This window comes from Mastigoproctus giganteus, chromosome 8, assembly GCF_048544385.1.
Source record: "Mastigoproctus giganteus isolate SK-2022 chromosome 8, ASM4854438v1, whole genome shotgun sequence".
Taxonomy (NCBI): Eukaryota; Metazoa; Arthropoda; class Arachnida; order Uropygi; family Thelyphonidae; genus Mastigoproctus; species Mastigoproctus giganteus.
Window position 1 is genome coordinate 150,305,722 of NC_143582.1, and position 23,206 is coordinate 150,328,927.

General features: G+C 36.3%; 1 protein-coding gene across 2 annotated transcripts in view; it reads left to right on the top strand.

Annotated features, from left to right (window-relative positions):
* The window catches only part of LOC150081915 (ribosomal protein S6 kinase alpha-5-like), a 624,627-nt gene that overhangs the window by 569,878 nt on the left and 31,543 nt on the right, over positions 1–23,206 (top strand). For both annotated transcript variants that reach the window (XM_090379821.1, XM_090379820.1), the window contains exon 12: positions 10,502–10,646. In XM_090379821.1, coding sequence (XP_090235947.1) covers positions 10,502–10,646 — 145 coding nt within the window. The remainder of the gene's footprint in view (positions 1–10,501; positions 10,647–23,206) is intronic.

Consider the following 23,206-nt stretch of genomic DNA (forward strand, 5'->3'; position numbering starts at 1 on the left):
GCCTGAGCCTGAGAGGACATAAATTCAAATTGAGGAAAGACAATTATAGGATAGATGTGTGGAAGTTTGCCTTTAGCCAGCGGGTGGTTGATTGCTGGAACAAACTTCCATCTGTCATTGTGGAAGTTGATAGCTTAAACAGATTCAAGGCAGAACTTTACAAACATTTGGAGCGAGTGGATGGGTGAAATAAGAAGTGTCTGTGTGTCGTTTTTCTTTTTGTTGGCTGATGCTATATAAGCTTGCTTTCTTGCATCATATGCTAATGCTTGCATTTAAAGGTGAACAGCAATGTACTGGTGGGGGGGGGAAGAATGTATTACCATTTTCCTAGCGGCAAACATATCCAACACAAAATAACTTTCCTCTCTAATTAGGTGGGAAAGCCCAGAAGTCACAATGGGCTGAAAACATTGCTGGCTATGTATCGAGCAAACTTGAAGGGCTCTTTAATGTCTTAAAAAATCTATGAATAGAGACCTATGTTTGTAGCAATAAAATTTAAATTTATCATTTTGAAGCAAAAAAAATTACAATTTTGGCATCTATTTAGCATTTTTATTATGAATCATGAATTAAACAAAGGCATCATGCAAGTTTCAGTGGAGCTTTCCTTTAAATTTGTATGTCGATCAGTTACAACTAAGCTGTACGTGCTAAAGTGTCTTTCCACTTCAACACTATTGTCTGGGCACTATATTGATTTAATTGCTGCATTTACAAATTCTTTATGCTTTATTTTAGTGGCCAACAATAACTGAAGAATATCAGGTTTTGAAGCACATTTAATGTTGGAAATAATTTGATCAAAAAATATTTGTACCATTCAATACATTTGACATCCTGAGGCTACATGTAGCTGAGTGGTCAGGAGTGCAAGTGCCGCGGCATGTGCTGTTTGAGAGGGACTGGGGTTCAAGCCCAATGCTACTAAATACAATAAACGTTTGCATTGATATTGGGTGAAGGAAACACCAAAATAAAAAAAAGAACCAAGAGTGTCGGGCCTGGCCAGCCAGCTTGTAAACATTTGGCTGGACATATCAACATGGAGGAATGACAAGCGTTTCATCCATGTCACTGACCCATAACCAGGACAAACAGTGCAGATAATTTTTTAATACATTCGACATCTGTCAAGGTATTTTTCTAAACAAGATCAGTTTTTGATCTACATTAAATGAGCATTTGTTCCCAGCTGCTGAAGGGTTCAACACCTCACTTAAAGCCTCATAGAATGTGCTTGTTGGCTCATTTTTTAATTGGGCATCTAAATTTGAAATGCATTTCACAACAGTTTACTTCAGAATGCTGTGTAAATATATATTTCTTTTCTTGCACATTACTTAGTAATTCTGAAATCTCTATTGGGAAAATACCATCTACATTATTTTGTAGGTATCATTTTTAATACTTCCCACAATAAGTGAGCATGTGGATAATTTGATCCTTCTAATGAGTCCAATAAAGAAATTAATTTATCACAAATTTCACTTACATATTTACATTCAATTCTTATTCATGGATCCAACTCGTATATTTCTGTTATTTTTTCTGTTGTACCACATATGCTATGAGAATTTTTGAAGAAGTAAAATAGTGGATTGAAATATTTATTTAAATATTTCACTGAGGAAAACCAATGACTTCCAACTTGCAATGACTGGGCTTGGAAATAATTTTGCAAAAAGATGTGGATAAGATGTTTCCAAAAACTTTATATATTTTGACTTCATTTTTCTTGAGAAATTTTCATTTTGATTATTACTTCACTGAGAGATTTTAATTCTTTCATAAAAATATTTCCTACTGCACTGATTTTGTATGTCCAACACTGCAAATTAAAATTTAATTTCCTATAAAATCTTTGAAACTATTAATAAAGCAAATTAATATATACAGTGTTGAATCAGAAACAAGCCTTAATACATTTGTATAAGAAACATCATACCATTTTAAAGTGTCAAAAATAGTTTGAAAATAAAGTGGTGGCATTTGTAGTCTGTAAAAAATTACAAGATACTGAATACTTTTCTGTTCATAAAATGATAACATTGTTTTAAATAAAACTGCAAATACACACATCCTTTTTATCTAATGTTTCATCTACTACTATCACTATTGGTTTATCTTTGACATTTTGTCTCACTCCACAAATTGGCAAATATTTAATATTTCCTCCTTAAACAGTCCACACACACAGTAGAGCCCTAGAACCTTGTACATATTTGTCAAAATACTGTTGCACTGCAGGATCATCCAGTTTTTCGAGAGGAATATTTGCGGTGAGGCACATTAATACCATGTCTTGAATAAAAACGGACTTGTTCTCCTTCACTTTCTTCCTGGCATCTAAAATCCCTGTTATTATTAACTGGTGACCATGAGATTGGCTGGTAGAAGGTTTTGTTAGTCGTTTAAGATGATTAACACTTTTGATATGTTTACATCAGTTATGTAAAAGTCTTCTCCTTTGAATTTTGCTGCTCTCTCTTGAATATCAATTTGCATTCTCTCCATGATGTTAGGATTACTAGAAAAATAAATATTTTCATACTATTTTTATTTAGTGAAATTTTAATGAGCAATTATTTAATAATCTTTATTCACAAATGAATTGAGAATGGTTATTACTCGGAAAACTTACCTTACATGTGGTATGTAATATACTGATTATATGAAAAATTGCAGGAATTAGAACTTAGAAAATAAGATTGTTCATATAAAACATTTTTAACCACCAATGATAACAACACATGCAACAGGCCAAGCTTGCTAAGTGAACTTAAATATGGACTTCAGTTTTGAGTTTTTCTGCCACCTGCTTATAGAGCTACTACTTACCCTAAGGAAGGCGAATTTAGAAGGGAAGAAGGCAATCACAGCACTCAACATGTTCATGGTTAGAAATTGTTTACCATGAAGAATAATTAATTTATGGTTTATGTCGAATGAAGTACTTTGATAAAAAAAAAAAAAAAGAATACAGTGTATTTATGTGTTTCAGCATAGGATGGGATTGACAAAAAAGTGATTGCCAACTGCTTCGAACGTGCTGAATTTTTCACTTTGAATGATGCAACATGCTTCTTCCTTTATTAATGAAGAACAGTCTGATAATAGTGAAGAAAATTTTGAGGATGTGCATCGTTGCCTAACTTGGAGAGAAATTTGTTTTGAAGACTATGCCAAAAGGGATGTGGCCATTGTGAGTTTCACTATATGAAGAGGAACTAATCATTCATTCATATTCATTTAAATTTGTAGTAATGAAGAAGAGGTACCTACCATGGTTGAGCAAGAAATTTGTTGAAGGACACTCATCAAGGATTAGAACTTGTAAGTTATTTTTTCAAGTGCAGCCTAACTGCAAAAGTGAATGAACTGCTGTCATGTCCTTTCATAATTCTCTTTTAAAACACCCTGCACTGAAACAGCATATTTTGACAGATTATTTAAGTCTGAAACTAATTTCCCTGTCCTTAATATGTAAGTATGAACACATATATATATATATGTCTGTGTAACCATATAAATAAGAATAAGAGTTGAAATAAAATAATGCCAGCAGTATGGTAAGGCAAGAGTGAAAATAATCAAAATTAAACCTAAATCAAACTGGGGGGGGGGGGGAAGAGAAGGGTAACAAGAGTAAAAATATTGCAGTAGAAACTCTCTAAAATAATTTAGAAAATCTAAATGAAAGAATAATAATTCATTGAATTTTGAAAGCCAATTAAATAGAAATTTAGTGGTACTCCCTCTGATGGGTATCAGGTCCAAATTTATGTGAAATATCACCAACAGAGGTGTTAACCACTACAATAAAATAAAACAAAAATAAACCAAAAATAGACTGACCATTATGCCCCATCTCGACAGAGGACCACAAGGCCAATAATGGTCAGGGAATCACTGCATTTTGATCGCTGGACCTTGTGGTCCTCTGTCGAGATGGGGCATAATGGTCAATCTATTTTTGGTTTATTTTTGTTTTATTTTATTGTTAGTGGTTAACACCTCTGTTGGTGATATTTCATATAAATTTGGACGTGGTACCCATCAGAGGGGGTACCGCTAAATTTCTATTTAATTGGCTTTCAAAATTCAATGAATTATTATTCTTTCATTTAGATTTTCTAAATTATTTTAGAGTTTCTACTGCAATATTTTTACTCTTGTTACCCTTCTCTTCCCCCCCCCCCCCCCCCGCTTTGATTTAGGTTTAATTTTGATTATTTTCGCTCTTGTCTTACCATACTGCTGGCATTATTTTATTTTAACCCTTATTCTTATTTATATGGTTATATTTCAAGCATCATGTAGAGGAATATGCTTTTTGCTGCCTCTGATGTATGCTGTACTATTTTATTTTATTATGAAAGCTTCCGTTTCCAACTATTTTAAACAAATATATGTATAATTATATATATGGGTATTCAATGTAACTCTTTTAAAGTTAATGTTTAAAGGGTTACATAGAAAAGAAGTATACAGTTGATGAAATGGTTTCAGTGAATGCAAGATTAATAAATTAGGTATGACAGATGCACCTAAAAGTGCAAAGCAGCATTAAAGGATGCAAGAGTATATATGAGTTATATTAAATTAAATATGCATAAATGGATGTAAAGTTAATAAATGGCACCTTGTGTAACTTTCATTTAATATTAATTCAACTTATGTCCCATATATATATGTATATGTACCACTGTATATAAAATAATTACTGTACATACATAATTTAAAAATTAATCTCACGATACTGTACAATCAACAAAATATACACTCTTCATTTTCTTGTTTAATAATACGTATTCCGTGTAGTACACATTCCAAAGTACATTATACTGTATTGTATTATTAGTAGAATTATATTAAATATTCAAACTTTCTTTGTTCTTTTTGTTGATTTTATAAATTACTCATATAATGACCTTTTGGCATGATAACATTTTTCTCATTCCCCTGAGGGTGGGATTGCTGGAATTAACTGACTGTATATACTATAATATAATACATTTTCATTAAAAACAAGTTCTTTGTTCAAACAAAATGTGCCCCTAAGAGGGGGGGTGGAATGCTCAACACTTTGGGAACCTCTGATTAAGGTGTAAACACCAGTAGTAGCAGGGTCTTTGACTAGTACATCAAGTAGCGATTTAACTTGTAATTGCTTAGCATTTCCACTAAGAAAAGTCAGCCTATCTTTGGAAAATAAATTCAAATACCAATCAAGGATGATAACGATGAACCCAATCTTCATAATGACTGGGAATGCTTACCCAACCTTTTTGAATTGGCAGATAAAGCAACACACTAGTATCTATCTATCTATCTATCTATCTATGCTAACGAGTGAAAAAATGTCTTCACTAACATGAAAAACCTTTGCATCTGTTAATGATGAAATAAGGATGTCATAATCCCGTTATACAAGGCTATTGTTAGACCATATGTTAGACCATATTTGAATATATGGGTTGCATAGCTTGGAAACTTAAGCACCTTAGAAGAGGGTTGATTGAGGTGTTTAAAGGCTCTGACTGGGAAAAATGAAATGAATGAGGAAATTTTCACTGTTATAAATGATTCTAGAACTAGGGGCCATAAATTCAAGTTATGGAGGAGGGGGGAGATGTCTAGACTGGATTGCAGGGAGTTTTATTTTAGCTAGTAAGTTATAAATTACTGGAATAAGTTACCTATATGGGTGGTTGAGGCTGACAGTTTGGGGGAATGCAAAAGTCAGCTGGATAGTTAACTACGAGAGGAGGGGAAATGCATAGCTTGTCTATTTCCTTTTCATTTATTATTTATTAATTATTTATTTTATTTAATATTATTATTATTATTATTTTATTTTTATTTATTTATTTTTTTTTTGGCTGGTGCAGCATAAGCCTTGGGCATCCTTGCACCATATGGCCATTACTAATAATAAATAGGACAAGAGAAAGCTGTATTTGATGGCATTGTTATTGACACTGACAGACATAACCAAAACAATTATAAACATTTGAAATAAACTTCCTTCATCAGGGACTCATCTACTATCTGAAATCACAAAGAATTAACAATAGAACTCTTATTCATTCTGGAGAAACTAAGTATGCTAAAATGAAAAGAAAGCACTTCACAAACCAGAACTCAGAATAGCCTTGTGAACTAATTTCTTAAGGCATAAGGATATAACTAAGCAGACAAACGGATATAACTAATCATAACTGACAAACTGTCCATGGTCCCAAAATTTCTTGAAGTATTTTGAAGAGAAAGGATGTGCCTACAAGGGGAACCAACTTTAATCTCAAAATTACACAATCTGGCCTTGAACTCAGAAATACTCCACTGAGACTAATGAAAACAGATCTCATCGAGAACTGCCATCGCCTCAACCCTCCTGACCATCACTACTAACTTTGATCACATCTCAGTGGTCAAGCAACAATTGTTTGTTATACTTCATTTTGTCTGTAACAGTCAATGCAAAAATAAGTAAATTGCATAGATTGCTGCAATTACTTCACAGGTCACATGGTGTGTGACATATGCAGTATATAGCCATGTCACCAGACTACTGCCCAAATAACTTCATCAGCATTGGGGAACCAGCAGTATCTTGTGGACATTCAGACAAGTATGAGTATTGATGCACATTTTGTAAGTAGTACAGCAGAGATGACAGCTGCACTTTTCATGTGCTGCTCAAAGACATGCCATTTTAGCCTTTAATGAATGGAAAAACTCCTAGAAAATATCTGTGAACAGGTGCAACTGCAGCCAAAAATGTAAGCAGAAGCAGTGAGGGTCTTGTTGCCTAGAACTTCAAGCATAATCACTGCCAAATGATAGAACATTTAACCTCTGCATTTAATGTCGAACATTACAAGGAATCACTACCTGCACCATCATGAAAGCCACTGATCTCAGGCATTATCCAGAAAATATGGCTGCATTGGAGCCAGGAATTCAAAGGATGGATGTAGGAGGACTGGAAGCAAGTTGTATAGTGTGTTGTGTCCTGATTTACACTGTGTGAAACAGCAGTGGAAGAGTGTGGTTATGGAGAAAACCACATAAACTACTGGAATACTCCTGTTGTGTACTATTAGTAGCCTGTTGGAAAAGATGTAATGGTGTGGGACATGTTTTTGTGGCATACGCTTGGTTCATTGATCCCAGCTGAGGGCACTATGAATGCCAGAACGTATTTGAACAGGATTGTAGATCAGGTACAACTGTCAGTGTAGAATGCAAATTACAGCGTCTGGAGACTAGGCACCTGCAAGGTGATCTGATTGAGGTGTATAAAGCCTTGAATGGTTTGAGCATGCTCAATGCTGATGGGATTCTTCCTCTTGCTCAGAATAATCACCTGAGAGGGCATAAATTCAAATTGAGGAAAGACGGTTGTAAGAAAGATGTGCGGAAGTTTGCCTTTAGCCAGCAGGTGGTTGATTGCTAGAACAAACTTCCATCTGTTGTTGTAGAAGTTGATAGCTTAAATAGATTCAAGGCAGAACTTAAACATTTGGAGTGAGGGGGATGGGTGAAATAAGGGTTTTTTTTTTTTTTTTTTTGGCTGATGCTGTATAAGCTTGCTTTCTTGCATCATGTGCCCTTGCTAATGTACCAGAGGTACTTTCAAGATGACAGTGCGACCATCTAACACACCAAATATATGCAAGAGTGGTTTGAGGAACATGAGGAAGACTTCAAGCATCTGCCCTAGCCAGCCCAATCTCTAAATCTTAGTTCAATCATATTGAATATCTATGGAATAAACTGGAAAGATTGTTCATCAGCACAGTTCTTTGCCCCTGTAACTCCAGTAATTGAATACAATTTTACTAAATGTCTAGTCCAGTATTCTTCATGTCACTTTTCAATGCCTTGTTGACTTCATGCTATATTGTGTCAGAGCAGTAATTTGGGGCAGTAGTCTAACATGTTGTTAGTTCATAATACTAATAAAGTGGCCAGGCAGTGTATCTATAACTCTAGGTAATGTCAAACCTAAATAAACACAAATATTAACTAAGCTACACCTCCTCTACCATTTTAAACAGCAGTGGCAGTTTACTCAAAAAGTTATTAACAAGAATAATAAGTTCTTCAGCAAAAAAGGGGGAAAAAAAAATCCTGTAAGTTCTAGTTTGTTACCTGCCTATGAATATATGGCATTAATCTTGTGCTGATTGTCTGTTAATAAGATTCAATTTACAAAAGTTCTAAATAAATGGCTATTTCTCTACAATAATGTTATATAAAATGTAAGTACAAGTACATGCATTTAATATGACATTATACCAAAAATGCATTTTTTTTTTTTTTTTTTAAGGCATGCTAGCAGCTCACATCTTGTGTGTATGGGTTTGGCACGGTGCTGAGCTGATTCTCATTCTTGGTGATTCTCTTCCCTCTCTCTCTCTGAGGGTAATTCAGAAATTTTTTTTGGGCTTGTGCAGCATAAGCCTTAGTCTTCCTTGCCCCATATGGCTAATAATAATAATATGCATAAGCATCTCTTGTCTTCACCTTGTCAATCTGTCTGTCTATCCATCCATCTACATGTAATAGAGGGCTTCCCAGCAGACAGATTTTCATGAAATTTTATATTTGGTTTGTATAGAGCCATCCCAAATTTTATTAAAACAAAACAAATGTAAATTTGTCCTTTTTTATATACAGCTTGTATGGAAAAAAGAAATTCATAGATTAAATGTAGTTTTAATGCAGTATTGTTAGCTTCAGGCAGTGGTGCACACTTTGTGTGTATTGTTATATAAGACTATTGAATGTAGTGATGTAGTGTCACTTGTGAACGCGCGCGTGCGCACACACACACACACACACACACACACACACACACACACACACACACACACACACTTACTTTATATAAGTGTGTGTGTATATGTATATAGATATAGATGAGCACAGATATGGTTGGCCCCCTTCTTGTTTTAACAAGAAGGGGGCCAACCATATTTTGGGCCCCCCATAAAAAATAAAATATTTTATTTTTAAATAAATATATTTTTATAAATACAATTTTGTATTATATATTAAAACTTTTATTTATTTAAAAACATACATTATAATAGTTCGTAACTAATAAATATTCAACCTTTTTAGATTTACAATGTTTTTAGGTTTATTTATTTTAATAATATTCTATGTTCAAAAGGAACAAAGGCGATGAATTCGTCAATTACTTCTACAGTGATTGTAGCAGTTAAATCATGTTCCACTTATGAAAGCAATAAGTAGTTCAACAGTTCTTGCGTCATGACACTTCTTAATTTTGTTTTTATGACTCATTTCAGAAAACGTTCGTTCAGAAGTGCAACTTGTAACACCTAAAACCTGAAATTTGGATATAATTTATATCGATCGGCATCATTAAGCCACTTACTCCAAGTTAAAAGATTTTTTTCAGTTTAGATGATTAGTGGCTTTTAACAATGATATTTCTGTCTGTAAATCCATCAAAGATAATTGAAAACAGTTGTGGAGTATTTCCATATATTCAGATGTAAGATTTAATTCAAGGAGATTCTCCATAGCTTTGATTACTAGGATTATTTCTTGATTAAATCTGCTCTCTACAGCATTCATTAGGGTATCAAGAAGTGGGTAATAAAAATTTATTCGTAAATCTTCTAAATTTTCAAAGTGATGTTGAGTATTTCCATTTCTGAGGGCCCCCTTCAAGATTTCAGGGGGGACATGCTCCTCTCTGCACACGCCTGTGTTCAAGAACATAAAACTAGAGTTTTATTAAGTTTTCTATAAAGTTATAATCTTAGTAATTAATTGATAAGAAGATAACTAACTATATTTACTTTTCACTTCAGTTAATCATAAAAAAAAAAAAAATTCCAATTTTAAGAAAAAAATAGAATGTGCCTGAAGTGTAATGTATTATGTGCATTACCTAACTTGTAATGGAATGTATGTTTAGACATTACTTAATAAGAAAATTTTCAATCAACATCACAATATCAGTGCATGTTCTGTTGGTCTCTGAAAAGCTTTAAGATCCATCATAGCAACCCCCCCCCCCCCAGAAATCTGTTAATACAAGTGAAAGTATATTTTGCATCTTACTCTAGAATGAAACTTTGGATTGAATTTAAATTTTCAATTTTTTACAGCAGATCCCCACACACAAAAATTGACATAAATTTTTATGCCAATTTTTGCTGATTTCATAGCTTTCCCTTCCCAGTTTCCCATACGGAAATATTACTATAATTTGAAACAAGCTCTGATCAATTTAAAATTTCACTGCTTATTTAGAATATTTTAGAAATCTATATAACACATTTTCATGTTGATGGGTTGATTTATTTTGTTATAAATCATGAATAATTACTATTTGCTAATGTTCTTGAAATATAACATACCATACATTAACTTATTTGTTCCTAATACTCGTTTATTTATCAATGTGAAAAATGCAAATCAAAATATTGATTTGGCTCCTTTGCAGGAAGTGCATCCACAGAAGAACAGGTGTAGCCTATGCAGTTAAAATAGTTAGCAGAAGAGTTGATAGTACAAGGGAAATCCAGCTTTTACGATTGTGCCAAGGCCATCCAAACATTGTGAATTTGTATGAGGTTTACCATGATGAGGTAAGCAGTTCTTTAAATTACCTTGCTACTTTAGAAGGCGCCTCTGTAGCCAGGTGGGAAGGAGCAGCAGTGCGTAGCACACGCTTCTTGATTAGACCGGGGTTCGAGCCCGTCACCACCAAATACGGAGGATGCGGAAAGGTCAGGGAATGACCACCGCATATCCCCGGAGCAATATGGCCTTAGTTGCTAATGCTCCTAAAAACCAAATAACAAACAAACAAGCTACTTTAGAATGATATGTATTTGACAAATAATTATCACAGTGAAAGTTAAATACAGGGTGTCTCAAAAATATTGGTACAAATGTTTAGGGGAGGTAGGTAACATCTAAAGGAATGTGAATTGCATAGGAACCCATAACCGGAAACATCACCGTAAGTCGGTAGACGACTGCTTAGTCAGCCCATACCTGCTACCATCCCACACGAACTCCGCTAAATATCGGATCTTTCTTGAATAAGTCTTACCAGGGTTACTTGACGATATTCCAGAAAATGTGAGATGCAACGTTTGGTTTCAACATGACGGGGTGCGTGCCTATTATGGATGGTGTGTTTGTGACCATTTGAACAGGCGTTTTGGGTGTCAATGGATTGGCCGTGGTGGACCTGTTGCCTGGCCCCCATGCTCACCTGATTTATCGAGCCTTGATTTCTTTCTGTGGGGGGGCCCTCAAATCTATCTTGTATGAATCGCCTGTGGAGACGGAAATGGATCTCGTGGCGAGACTCGTCTGCGCTGCTGCTGTCAAAGAAACTCCAGGTGTATTTGACCGTGTCCGCCAATCCATGCTGAGTCGGTGTCACGCATGCACGTGTGTCATGGTGGAACCTTCGAGCATCTGTTGTAACATCATGAAATACATCCATCTCGTACTCCATTGTTAACATTATGTCAAATAAATGTTTGCCACTAATTACTGTCTTGTGTCATTTCTGCTTCTTGTGCCTCTGCTATCACTTTCCTGTGACGTTTCCGGTTATGGGTTCCTATGTGATTCACATTCGTTTAGATGTTACCTACATCCTCTAAATGTTTGTACCAATATTTTTGAGACACCCTGTATAATTCCATTAAATAATGGAATTTAAATATTATTTAATTTATTTAAATTTAATTTTTAATTAAAATATAATTATATTAAATAGAAATTTAAATTAATTCCATTATTTAATGGAATTATGTTTAACTTTCATTGTGATAATTATTTGTCAAAAATTTTTGCACTTTTTATAAATATTATACTGAGGTATAAGACTAATACCTTCCCCACGTTTCAATTTTTTAAATTTTATTTTTATTTATTAAATTTAAGTTCAGTTAATATACTGCATATAGACATGATACATTTGAACTAACTGATATGTTATTAAATTTATTAAAATTCCTTATTCCTGTTGGGTAATACAGATATCATCCCATTTTGATTAACAAAAACTTGATTATAGCAAAATTTTTAGGTTACTCATTTTGTTCAGATACTGCTAATTTTAATGTAATTTTTGTCCTGATTATGAAAATTTTAATGAAAATGTCACATCTTGTTAAGCAATAGAGAATGTTGAATGTGCAACTTAGTTAATATATTAGTAAATGTCACTCAACCAGTGGTCAGCAGTTTGCCATATTATGTAATGATTGATCAATAACTATATATATTATAAATGGCTGACTCTCCTTTTGTACGTTGTATGTTAGTTTGGATCTTTATTTGCTCTCTAATGTGCTGCAGAAACAGATGTCATACAGTGTGTTAATAATACAGTGTGTTGTGCAAGGCTCAAGGGGTAGAATTTTTTTCAGCCTGGAATGTACTTGTTAACAGGAGAGATTGCTTCTACAGGGATGGGATACACTTAAATAGAAAGGGTGCAAGAATATTTGCTGATGCAATCGAGGCAGTGTTAGGTGGGTCGGAAAACTGCTAGCTTGGGGGGAGACAAAGACTAATGGATTAACAGTAGCCACTGGCAGAGGTGAAAGAGATTCTTGCACTGCTTCTATTGGAATGAGCAGAAGCCTGAAAAACAAGATGCAGGATATTTCAGAGACTGCTGGAAGTCATTGCGGTACAAGTAAACACATGGGTTGTGTTAGGGTAGCTAAGAATAGAAACAGGTGCATGTATACTTGCGTGTACACCAATGCTAGGAGTTTAGTAAATAAATTTGATGAATTTGAGGTATTGCTCAAAACATTAAAGGCAGATATTGTTGGGATATCAGAGACGTGGTGTCACACAGATATAAGGAATGCAGAACTGGAATTTGGGGAGTACAATGTGTATAGAAAGGATAGACAGGACAGGAGGGGAGGAGGGGTTATGCTATTAGTTAAAAAACACATAAAATCCAAGGAAGTGAAGCCAGTCGACATTGATGGACAGGGCAGTGTTGAGTCAGTTTGGTGTGACATAAGCATAGGTAAATCAGAATTGAGAGTAGGAGTGTGCTATAGGCCTAATGACTCTGATGAGTATAATAAGATACTGTACAAGGAAATAGAATGGGCCAGTAAATCAGAGAGTCTTATAATGGGGGATTTTAATTTCCCAGATATTGACTGGAATTTGTGGGTTGGTCACTCACACACTAGCAAGGCTTTTGTGGATTTATTGGATGATTGTTTTCTACACCAGCATGTTCGGGAGGCAACTAGAAGGAGTAATACTCTTGATCTGATTATCAGTAGTGATTCTTCATGCATTAGGAATCTGCAGATAAAGGAACCACTGGGTGGCAGTGATCACAGTGTGCTGAAGTGGGATTTACTCAAGGAGGTAACTACCATCAGAGGTAAAGGGAAGGGTTTTTGCTTTCGTAAAGGCGACTATGATGGTCTGAGACAGTATTTAAATTCTATACAGTGGGACCATCTGATGATGTTACCAACAGCAAATTCAAAATGGGAAGCATTCAAGGAACTAATCTTGGAAGCTGCTAGGCTTTACATACCAACCAAGAAATATTGTTCAAGGTTCAGGCCTAAATGGTTGTCAGATGAACTAATGAGACATATGGCAGAGAAGAAAAATGCATGGGATACATACAAATTAATGGGTGACATGGAAGCCTATGATAGATATAGGTTGGTCTGTAACCAAGTCACAAAGGAGATTAGGCAGGCAAAGGTAGATTATGAGAAATCCTTGGCAAAGGATGCAAAGAAAAACAGAAAAGAGTTCTTTACCTATTTAAACTCAAGAAGGAAAGGGATTAATCAGATTGGTCTACTGGATGTTGATGGTTCAACAGTTGAGGATCCAGCTCAGGTGGCTAACAATCTAAACGAGTATTTTGCATCTACATTCACACATGAGGAGTTATTCAGGAAGGGGAATGTCGTAGGTGAAGTAAACATTGGCAATGAGCTAGATGATTTTCTAATAACTGAGAGGAAAGTGGAGGAGAAATTGTTGAGGATAAACATAAAAAAGGCACCCGGGGTGGATGGGATCTATCCAGTTATATTAAAGGAGGCAGCAAAGGAAGTAAGCAAACCCCTAGCCATAATTATGAGAGCTTCTTTGGACTCAGGGGAGGTACCCATGGACTGGAGATGTGCAAATGTAACCCCAATTCACAAAGGAGGATCAAAGGCTGACACAAGTAATTATAGACCTGTTAGTTTAACTTCGGTTCCAGGAAAATTAATGGAGGCACTGATTAAAGAAGCACTGCAGGATCATCTGGACAAGAATTCAGTTATAGCTCAGACACAGCATGGTTTTGTTAAGGGCAGGTCTTGTCTGACCAATTTGATTGGATACTATGATGTAGTCACAAAATAACTGGATGCAGGGAATAACTTTGATATTATATATTTGGATCTTAGAAAGGCTTTTGATACTGTTGCGCATGGAAGACTGCTACACAAATTGGAGAAGTGTGGCATTGTAGGCAAATTGCTGCTATGGATAAAGGGATGGTTGAGTGGGAGAAGACAGAGTGGTAATCAATGGACACTGCTCAACGTGGACTAATGTTATTAGTGGAGTTCCTCAGGGTTCAGTGTTGGGTCCATTGTTGTTTTCTGTATTTATAAATGATATTGATGATGGTGTATCAGGCTTAATGTCCAAGTTTGCAGACGATACCAAGGTTGGCAGGGTTGTTAAGGACACTACTGATACTGTGCTGCTGCAACAGGATCTGGAAAGGTTGAGCAGATGGGCTGAGAGGTGGCAAATGAAGTTTAACATTGACAAATGTAAAGTACTACATATGGGAAACTGTAACCCCAGATCAACGTATCAACTCTGTGGTACTACGCTGACAGTGGTAGAGAATGAAAAGGACCTGGGGGTAATTGTGCAGGCAGATATGAAGTTCTCTGAACAGTGCAGACAAGCTGCAAGAGTAGCTCATGGTGTCTTGTCAATGATATACAGGAATTTTTCTAGCAGGGACAGGGATGTGATTATTCCCTTGTATAAGGCATTGGTCAGGCCACACCTTGAGTACTGTATACATGTCTGGAGGCCTCATTTCAAGAAGGATGTAGAGCTGCTGGAACGAGTACAGAGAAGGGCAACAAGATTAGTGAATGGAACAAAGGGTTGCTGCTCTTACGAAGAAAGGCTTAAGTTTTGCAAATTACAGAGCCTGGAGACTAGGCATCGGCAAGGTGATCTGATAGAGGTGTATAAGGCTTTGAATGGCTTGAGCATGCTCAGTGCCGATGGGATTCTTCCTCTTGCTCAGAATAATCACGTGAGAGGGCATAAATTGAAATTGAGGAAGGACGGATGTTGGATAGATGTGCGGAAATTTGCCTTTAGCCAGCGGGCAGTTGGTTTGTGGAATAGACTCCCATCGCTTGTTGTTGAAGTTGATAGCCTAAACAAATTTAAGGCTCAGCTGGACAGGTATTTCGAATGAACGGAGGGGTGAAATGGGAGTAGTGGTTGTGTTTTTTTTTTTTTTTTGGCTGATGCTGAATAAGCTTGCTTTCTTGCATCATATGCCTCTACTAATGCTAATGCTAATGTGTTAATGGTAATGAAATAATTTTGTTACTCTTTCAGTAATAAAATTCTGTTTTGGTAAGAAAAAATGTTTTATTTACATTTATGCTTTTTACCACTTGGCTTGTGGTTTACATCAGAAATGAAGACACGTGTTGCTATTTTGCGTGCAGTCCTGGCCATTGACACCTGATTGAGAGGCCAGTTTTGTAAGTTGTGGCAACATTCTTATTTTGTCAATTTTGTAATTATCTCTTGTTATTAGACATCAGATTATATGCACTAAAAAACAAGTCAAATATGCATAAAAATACTGATATCTGCACTATTATTATTACATTTATTACAATTGATTGTACCACAGTTTCATCATATTCAATATATTGAAGCAACAAAACCATTTATTGTTTTGTTGCAATTTATTTAAAAAAGAAGTTAAGTTTTAACATCTTTTTAAAAAGTTTCCACTTTAAAACTGACATATGGAATAATTTTTGTTACCAGTACACGATAATATATTTCTCAAACTAGTCCATTATAAATTTGTGGCGTTTATCGTACAAGATCATTTTATATACAGAGAATGACCTTTCTACTTCTATGGAAGTGATTGAGCTGTATTTAAAAATGTGAGTTTTTAAAGCCTCTACTTGAAATGAAAGTTCATTTCCTTTCTCAATTATAAATTCATCTATTTTCCTTATAGTATGAAATCCTGAGTTCTTTTCTAAAACATTAGTGTATTTTCTTCTTATTTCTTTTCCTATGCCTGCAAGGCAGCTGAAACTTGCAAATCAACTTTCCAATTCTTTAGTTGAGTTGCTCAAAGAAAGTTTCCACATTTCAAGTTTGGTTAAACAACTAGGTAACCAGCTGAAATGAGTCTGGATAAACAAATGTTTTCTATCCAAAGAATCAAAAAGCATTGCCCTAGCACTGCCAGTAGCTGTTGAATGTGTTCTATCCAAGGAATCAACAAATTCTTTTATAGAATAAAAGTTTTTAGCATTAAACAATGCCACTTGTAACCATGTTCCCCATCTTGTGAGAACAGAAACAGGAGGGAGAGGTAGAGTAGATAGCATATTTCTGTAAGTTGCTAATCTTGAGGGTGCTTTTGATAAAATCTCTTTTAACATTAGAAATAAGTTTGTTAATTTCACCAAAATTCTCCCAAATTGCCTCTTCCAACCTATATAAGCCATGGGCTAAGTAACATGGATAAAAAAACTTGTAATACAGAAGTGGCTTTTACCATATACAAAGCAGCGTCACTAACAAAAATGCAAACTCTTTTGCTTTTGGTTGATTCTGGCCATAATAACTGCAAAGAGTCATTACAAAAGTTTTCTTTTGTGAAGTAATTCACCTTTTCAAGAGTCTTACAAGAAACTTATAAGGTGTGTAATACAGTGGCACAAACTTCTGTCATTTTGTTGATGGACATCCAAATGTAGTTTTCTCTAATATCTTGACAAATTTCTTGAGTAATGTCATCATAAATAACATTAGAGTAATTCTGTCTTGTGGTAGATTTGCCTGGAATATTTTGATTTAAACAATATTTTTCAAATTGCTTGAGGATGCTATTGTTTAACCTATTGAAAGGGATTGTTGCCCACCAGAGTGAGATGCAGATCCTTTGAAAAATCACTTTTCACTTCTCTTGAAGTACATGGCTTGGTTAAAAGTGGTTGCCCTGGAAATTTTTTCTTACTTTTCCTTTGCTTGGTTATAATGTGTGGTACCGTTTTCACATATTATCTCAAATTTTTTCTTACAGGGAACATTCTTTCCAAAAACAGCACTGAGCACAATATTTCCATCTGTGGTAAAATATTTTCCATGATTGGCAGTTCCATACAAAGTTTAGTAAGAAATTTAATTTTTGGTATGTTTAACGAAAATGTTTCATCTGATAGTCGGTAGGACGAGAACGAATAGCATTAAAAAGTTTCCCACACCAATTTGAGACATTTTCTAATGCTCGGTAAAATATTATCCCACGCTAATTTAATTGCAATACAATGATTTGTTATATAGTTCAGAGATCAACATTTTAAAAATGATCTGATCAAGTTAAGGAATATGCAGTATTGCTTGTAATATTTGTGTTTTATGCACTAATGACTGCAATAGCCACAAAATCCATTTACATATGCAATTGCACATAATCTAAAGTCTACTTATTAGACTTCCTTTTTTGTGTGTGTGTGTGTGTGTGTGTGTGTGTGTGTGTGTGTGTGTGTGTGTGTGTGTGTGTGTGTGTGTGTGTGTGTGTGTGTGTGAGTCAGTCAGTCAGTCAAACTGATGAAAAGAGTGTACTGTTGCTGGAGCATTGTCTTGATGGAGAATCCAACCGTCCTTCAGGTTTCTTCCTTCGAATATTTTCATGCAACCTTGTCAGAACTTCAGTGTAGTACGTTTGATTGCCAATCTAATTTAGCAGGATGTATTTAGCTGTAATAATCCTTTTAATATTGAAGAAAACAAGAAGCATGGTTTTCACTTTTGATTTTGACATTCTTGCTGTTGTTGGTCTGGGGAGTTGTTTTGTCTTCTGTTGCACATTGGCTGTCTTTTAGTTTTTGGATCATACTCAGGAAGTCCTGGATCTTAGCATTAGTAGAGGCACATGATAAAAGAAAGCAAGCTTGTACAGCATCAGCCAAAAAAAAAAAAAAAAAAAAAAAAAACCCTTCCCATTTCACTGATCCATTCATTTCAAATATTTGTCTAGTTCTGCCCTGAATTTATTTACACTATCAACTTCCACAATAACAGATGGAAGATTGTTCCAGCAATCAACTACCCGCTGGCTAAAGGCAAACTTCTGCACGTCTGTTCTACAACTGTCTTTCCTCAATTTGAATCTATACCCCCTCAGGTTTGTAATCTGAGCAAGAGGAAGAATCCCATCAGCATTGAGCCTGCACAATCCATTCAAGGTCTTATACACCTTAATCAGATTGCCTTGCAGGTGCCTAGTCTCCAGAAGCAGTTTGCAGAATTTAAGCCTTTCTTCAGAAGAGCACCCCTTTTTCCCTTCACCAGTCTTGTTGCCCTTCTCTGTACTTGTTCTAGCAACTCTACATCCTTCTTAAAATGAGACACTATGCTTACGCAGTACTCAAGGTGTAGCCTGACCATTGACTTATACAAGGGGATAATCACCTCCATATCCCTGCTTGCAAAATTCCTGTATATCATTGACAAGACCCAATTACAAGACCTACTCTGGCTGCCTGTCTGCACTGCTCAGAAAACTTCATATCTGACTGCACAATTACCCCCAGTTCTCTTTCATTCTCCACTACCCTGAGTGTAACATCACATAGTTGATACATTTCTCTGGGATTACTGCTACCCATATGCAGTACTTTGTATTTGTCAATGTTAAACTTCAGTTGCCACTTCTCAGCCCATCTACCCAACTTTTCCAGTTCCTGTTGCAGCAGCATATTGTCATTACTGTTATTAACAACCCTGCCAACCTTTGTATCATCTGCAAACTTTGACATTAAGCTTTTAATAACTTCATCAATATCATTGATAAATATACAAAACAACAATGGGCTCAACACGAACCCCGAGGGACACCACTAATAGCATTAGTCCACATAGAGCAGTACCCATTGATTAACACTCTGTCTTCTCCCACTCAACCATCCTCTTATCCATTGTAGCAACTTACCCTTAATGCTATACTGCTCCAATTTGTACAGTAGTCTTCCGTGTGCGACAGCATCAAAAGCTTTCCTGAAATCCAAGTACAGTCAGTCCTCGTATAGCACGATAGTTGTGTTCCTAGAAACCCTCGTGCAATGCAAAATCGTGCAATATAAACAACAGGCCCTATGGGAAAAATAGGGTTAGGTGCTGACCACCCAAGATTGAACACACATTTGTAACCAAAACATTACCAAACACAATAAATAATCGTAATAAAATACTTACGTATTTTATTACAACTATTACGTAATAAAATATTGCTAATGCTTTTGCTTCTATCGTAAGCAGACTTGTTTTTTATTTTATTTTCGATCCAAACAGATGACAGCCGTTCCATCTCTTCCATTTCTTTGTGTCTTAATCTAACGGATTTTAATTGCACTTTGAGTTCCTGCTATGAAAGTTTTTTTTTAATATTTTCTTTGCATTCTTTGTAATTCCCGGCGTTGCCTCATTTAGGTCTGTAGCACGTGCAATATCACATGGTCTTTCATTTCACTCAAAGCGTTTCACAATTTCATATTTTTCTCTATCGACAGAGGCAGACTGGCCATAAGCCTTACCGGGAAAACCCCGGTGGGCCGGAGGCCGGTGTGATTTTGGCCTTAAGCCATAGTATGAGGCCACTACAAATTTTCCCGGGTAAGAATTTTTGATCCAGTCCACCTCTCTTTATCGATATTGCTTTTCTTTTTCTCTCTGAATCTGCAGTGTCGTCACCAGGATGCTTCCTTTTCACACCTTTTAGTATTTTACTCATTTTTAAGGAATAAAGCACAATTAAAAATGAGGAGGCACGCTTGATACACATAAACAAAGCTGCGCACATGTAGCAACTGAATAAACAACACCATAAAGGCAGAGATACACTATTAACACTTCACATTTTACTAAAGCACATTTCTAGGGGTTACTACCATAAAACAATAAAAACAATTTCCAATTGCGTTTCTGCTAGTGGAATCTGTTATAAATTGGTAGTAAACTCGATCTAATTGCATTTGCGATTATACCGATAGCTGGAATTGTGTTGGTTTTTACGTTATTATGGTGAAATGTGTTTCTCCTTCACTGATATAAAAAACATAAATACATTTTCAGAATCTTCTCTTCATTCCTATCGTGTTGCGTTCGACTGCCATTTCTTGTAAACACAAAGGCGAATCGTGCATAAGCGAATTCGGTTCGTGTTATATAAGATATCGTTCCCCTATTTATAAATCGTGTATGATCGAATTCATGTAATGTAAACACGTGTTATATGAGGACTGACTGTATATGATATCAAAATTATTTTTTGCATCCAGTTCCTTTGTGACCACATCATAGTAACCAATCAGATTGGTCAGACAAGATTTCCCTTTGACAAACCCATGCTTTGTGTGAATTATTACTTCTGTCTTGTCTAGATGATCCTGCAATGCTTCTTTAACCAGTGACTGCATTTTTTTCCCTGAACAGAAGTTGAACTAACAGGTTTGTAATTACTCTCACTCTTTGATCCCCCTTTATGAATTGGAGATGCATTTACACATCTCCAGTCCGTGGGGACAGAGACGTAGCTAGATTTTTCGTGCCCTTGGCAAATTCGGTCGCTACATGCCTTTTTTTTGATAATTGGTAAAATCATAATAAATAATAATAAGTGCAGTCGGACTTCTGTTTAACAAACTTCTTTTCAGCGAATTTTTCTATTTTGCGATTTTTTTTGAATTTCCCTCAATAATTATATTTAAAATAATTTCCATAGAACAAAGAAAATTTTCCATATAACGAATGGAGACTTAACTGGGTACGCATTTTTCGCACAGTGGACCTGCAAGCAATTTAAGCAATAGTCTGTTGCTAGGCATGAATTAAGAGCTAAAGAGATTACCATCTGCAACTTGGTGGTTACCCGTAAGGGTGCCAAAAACCTAGCTACACCATTGGGTAAGTTTAAGTGTTTTTAGGGTCAGTGGGCATCAGGAGTTCCCCCCATCTTCTCCGCACAGTTTTTTTCATTGTAGTGTGTTACAGTACACTGTAAACGCTAGAGATTTAAAAGTGTACGGATCTTGCATTGTGTAATGTCGTGTACTGTTATTCATCTGGTCATTTAGCAGCTTCACCCCTGTTCGGGTCCACCATTGCCCCACTTACGACCCGTGGAAGCAGACCAGGAACCCAGTTGACTTGGTTTACTCTGGCAGGTCCTGCTGCTTAGTTTCCTGGGATTTTGGCACCTAGGACCTAAAAAAAAAAGTGATTTTTTTTTTATTGTTGGCATGGGGATAATATTGCTTCAATTTGCTAGGCCGAATCATGGGCATATTACAGTTTTGATGTGTAAGATTTTAATGTGTGAAGATAGAGGAAGGGAGGCAGAAGACAAGGGGAGAGAAAGACAGAAGTATGGGACTAATAGAGGAGGCAGTTCCAGATTCTGTGGGGCATGCCCCACCAGAGAGAAAACGAAGTTGGTGAGGAGACCGAGGGTTTATCCCCTCCTCTCAGGGAGATAGGATCTATAGGTGAAGGGGGCTAGAGTGCCCTCTTCGGGTCACCAACCTGTTCTTTGTCTTGAGTCCATTTTCCTTCATTGTCGCTCATGGGGCAAGCACAGTCCTTGTGTTCACCTTTCTTGGGTTCAGTGTCCTTCTTTGGTCGTACAGTAGACTTCTTTTGTTTACTTCCCTATCAGCTGGGCTGTTGTCTTACGCGGGTAGTGTCACATCCCCAGCTTTGGATGGCCTATTCCAGTGATCATCAATCATGGGTTGATAACCCATCCTTAGTTTCTGCTTTCACTTGGTGTTCATATGCGGTTTCATTACTCTTGTTCACCCTGGTAGATGGTTGTTTGTAATTTTCTTCTGTAGACGTCCAGTGTGAAGTGACTGAAACCTGTGAATTCTGCTGGTGTGTCCAGGAGGTGATGTTCCTGGTTATTAGGAATGTTATTGTTGTTCTTTGGTTTTTAGGAGCTTTAGCAACGAAGGCCATATTGTTCCGGGGATATGCGGTGGTCATTCCCTGACCTTTCCGCATCCTCCTGTAATCAAGAAGCATGTGCTACGCACTATCGCTCCTGCCCACCTGGCTATGGAGGTGCCTATTAGGAATGTGATCAGTAGGCATTTGATATTTTCATATAGTTCACACTGGTGCATGACGTGATGCCACGTTTCTAGTTCTCCGCAGAGGCAGTGTGTTTCCTCGATTACGCCCAGGGAATTTAATTTGGCCTTAAAAGGCCTGTGGTCGGTTAAGAGAAAGGTAGTGTTTAGGCCCGGGTAGAGCCTGGCAGGCAAGGGCCTTAGGATACAGCTTAGTGACTTGTGGGATAAATTTTTCATTACTGCTCCGTTCCCCACATCTGTCCATCTTCTCTGCCAGATTTGAATCAGGTGGTCCACTATTTTTCATTTCTTATTTTTCCTATTATTGGTGATGTCAATGGTAACTCCATTGTAGGTGGTTTGGACTCCTTTTGCTAACAGGTACATGAGTCCGCAGTGGGTTACCTCCAGATCCATTGGTAGGGTCCCCGCCAGGAACTGCAGGGCGCTCATGCTGACCATATTAAATGCTCCTGTTATGGTTAGTAGTATATTACGTTGTATGGTTTCCAGTATCCTCTTATTCACTGCAGTTCCTGCTTTCATGTACCATATGTGGGATTCATATGTTATTGTTACCTGCTGACTAAAGGCAAATTTCCGCACATCTATCCTACATCTGTCTTTCCTCAATTTGAATTTATGCCCTCTCAGGTAATTATTCTGAGCAAGAGGAAGAATCCCATCAGCATTGAGCATGCTCAAACCATTCAAGGCTTTGTACACCTCTATCAGATCACCTCGCCGGTGCCTAGTCT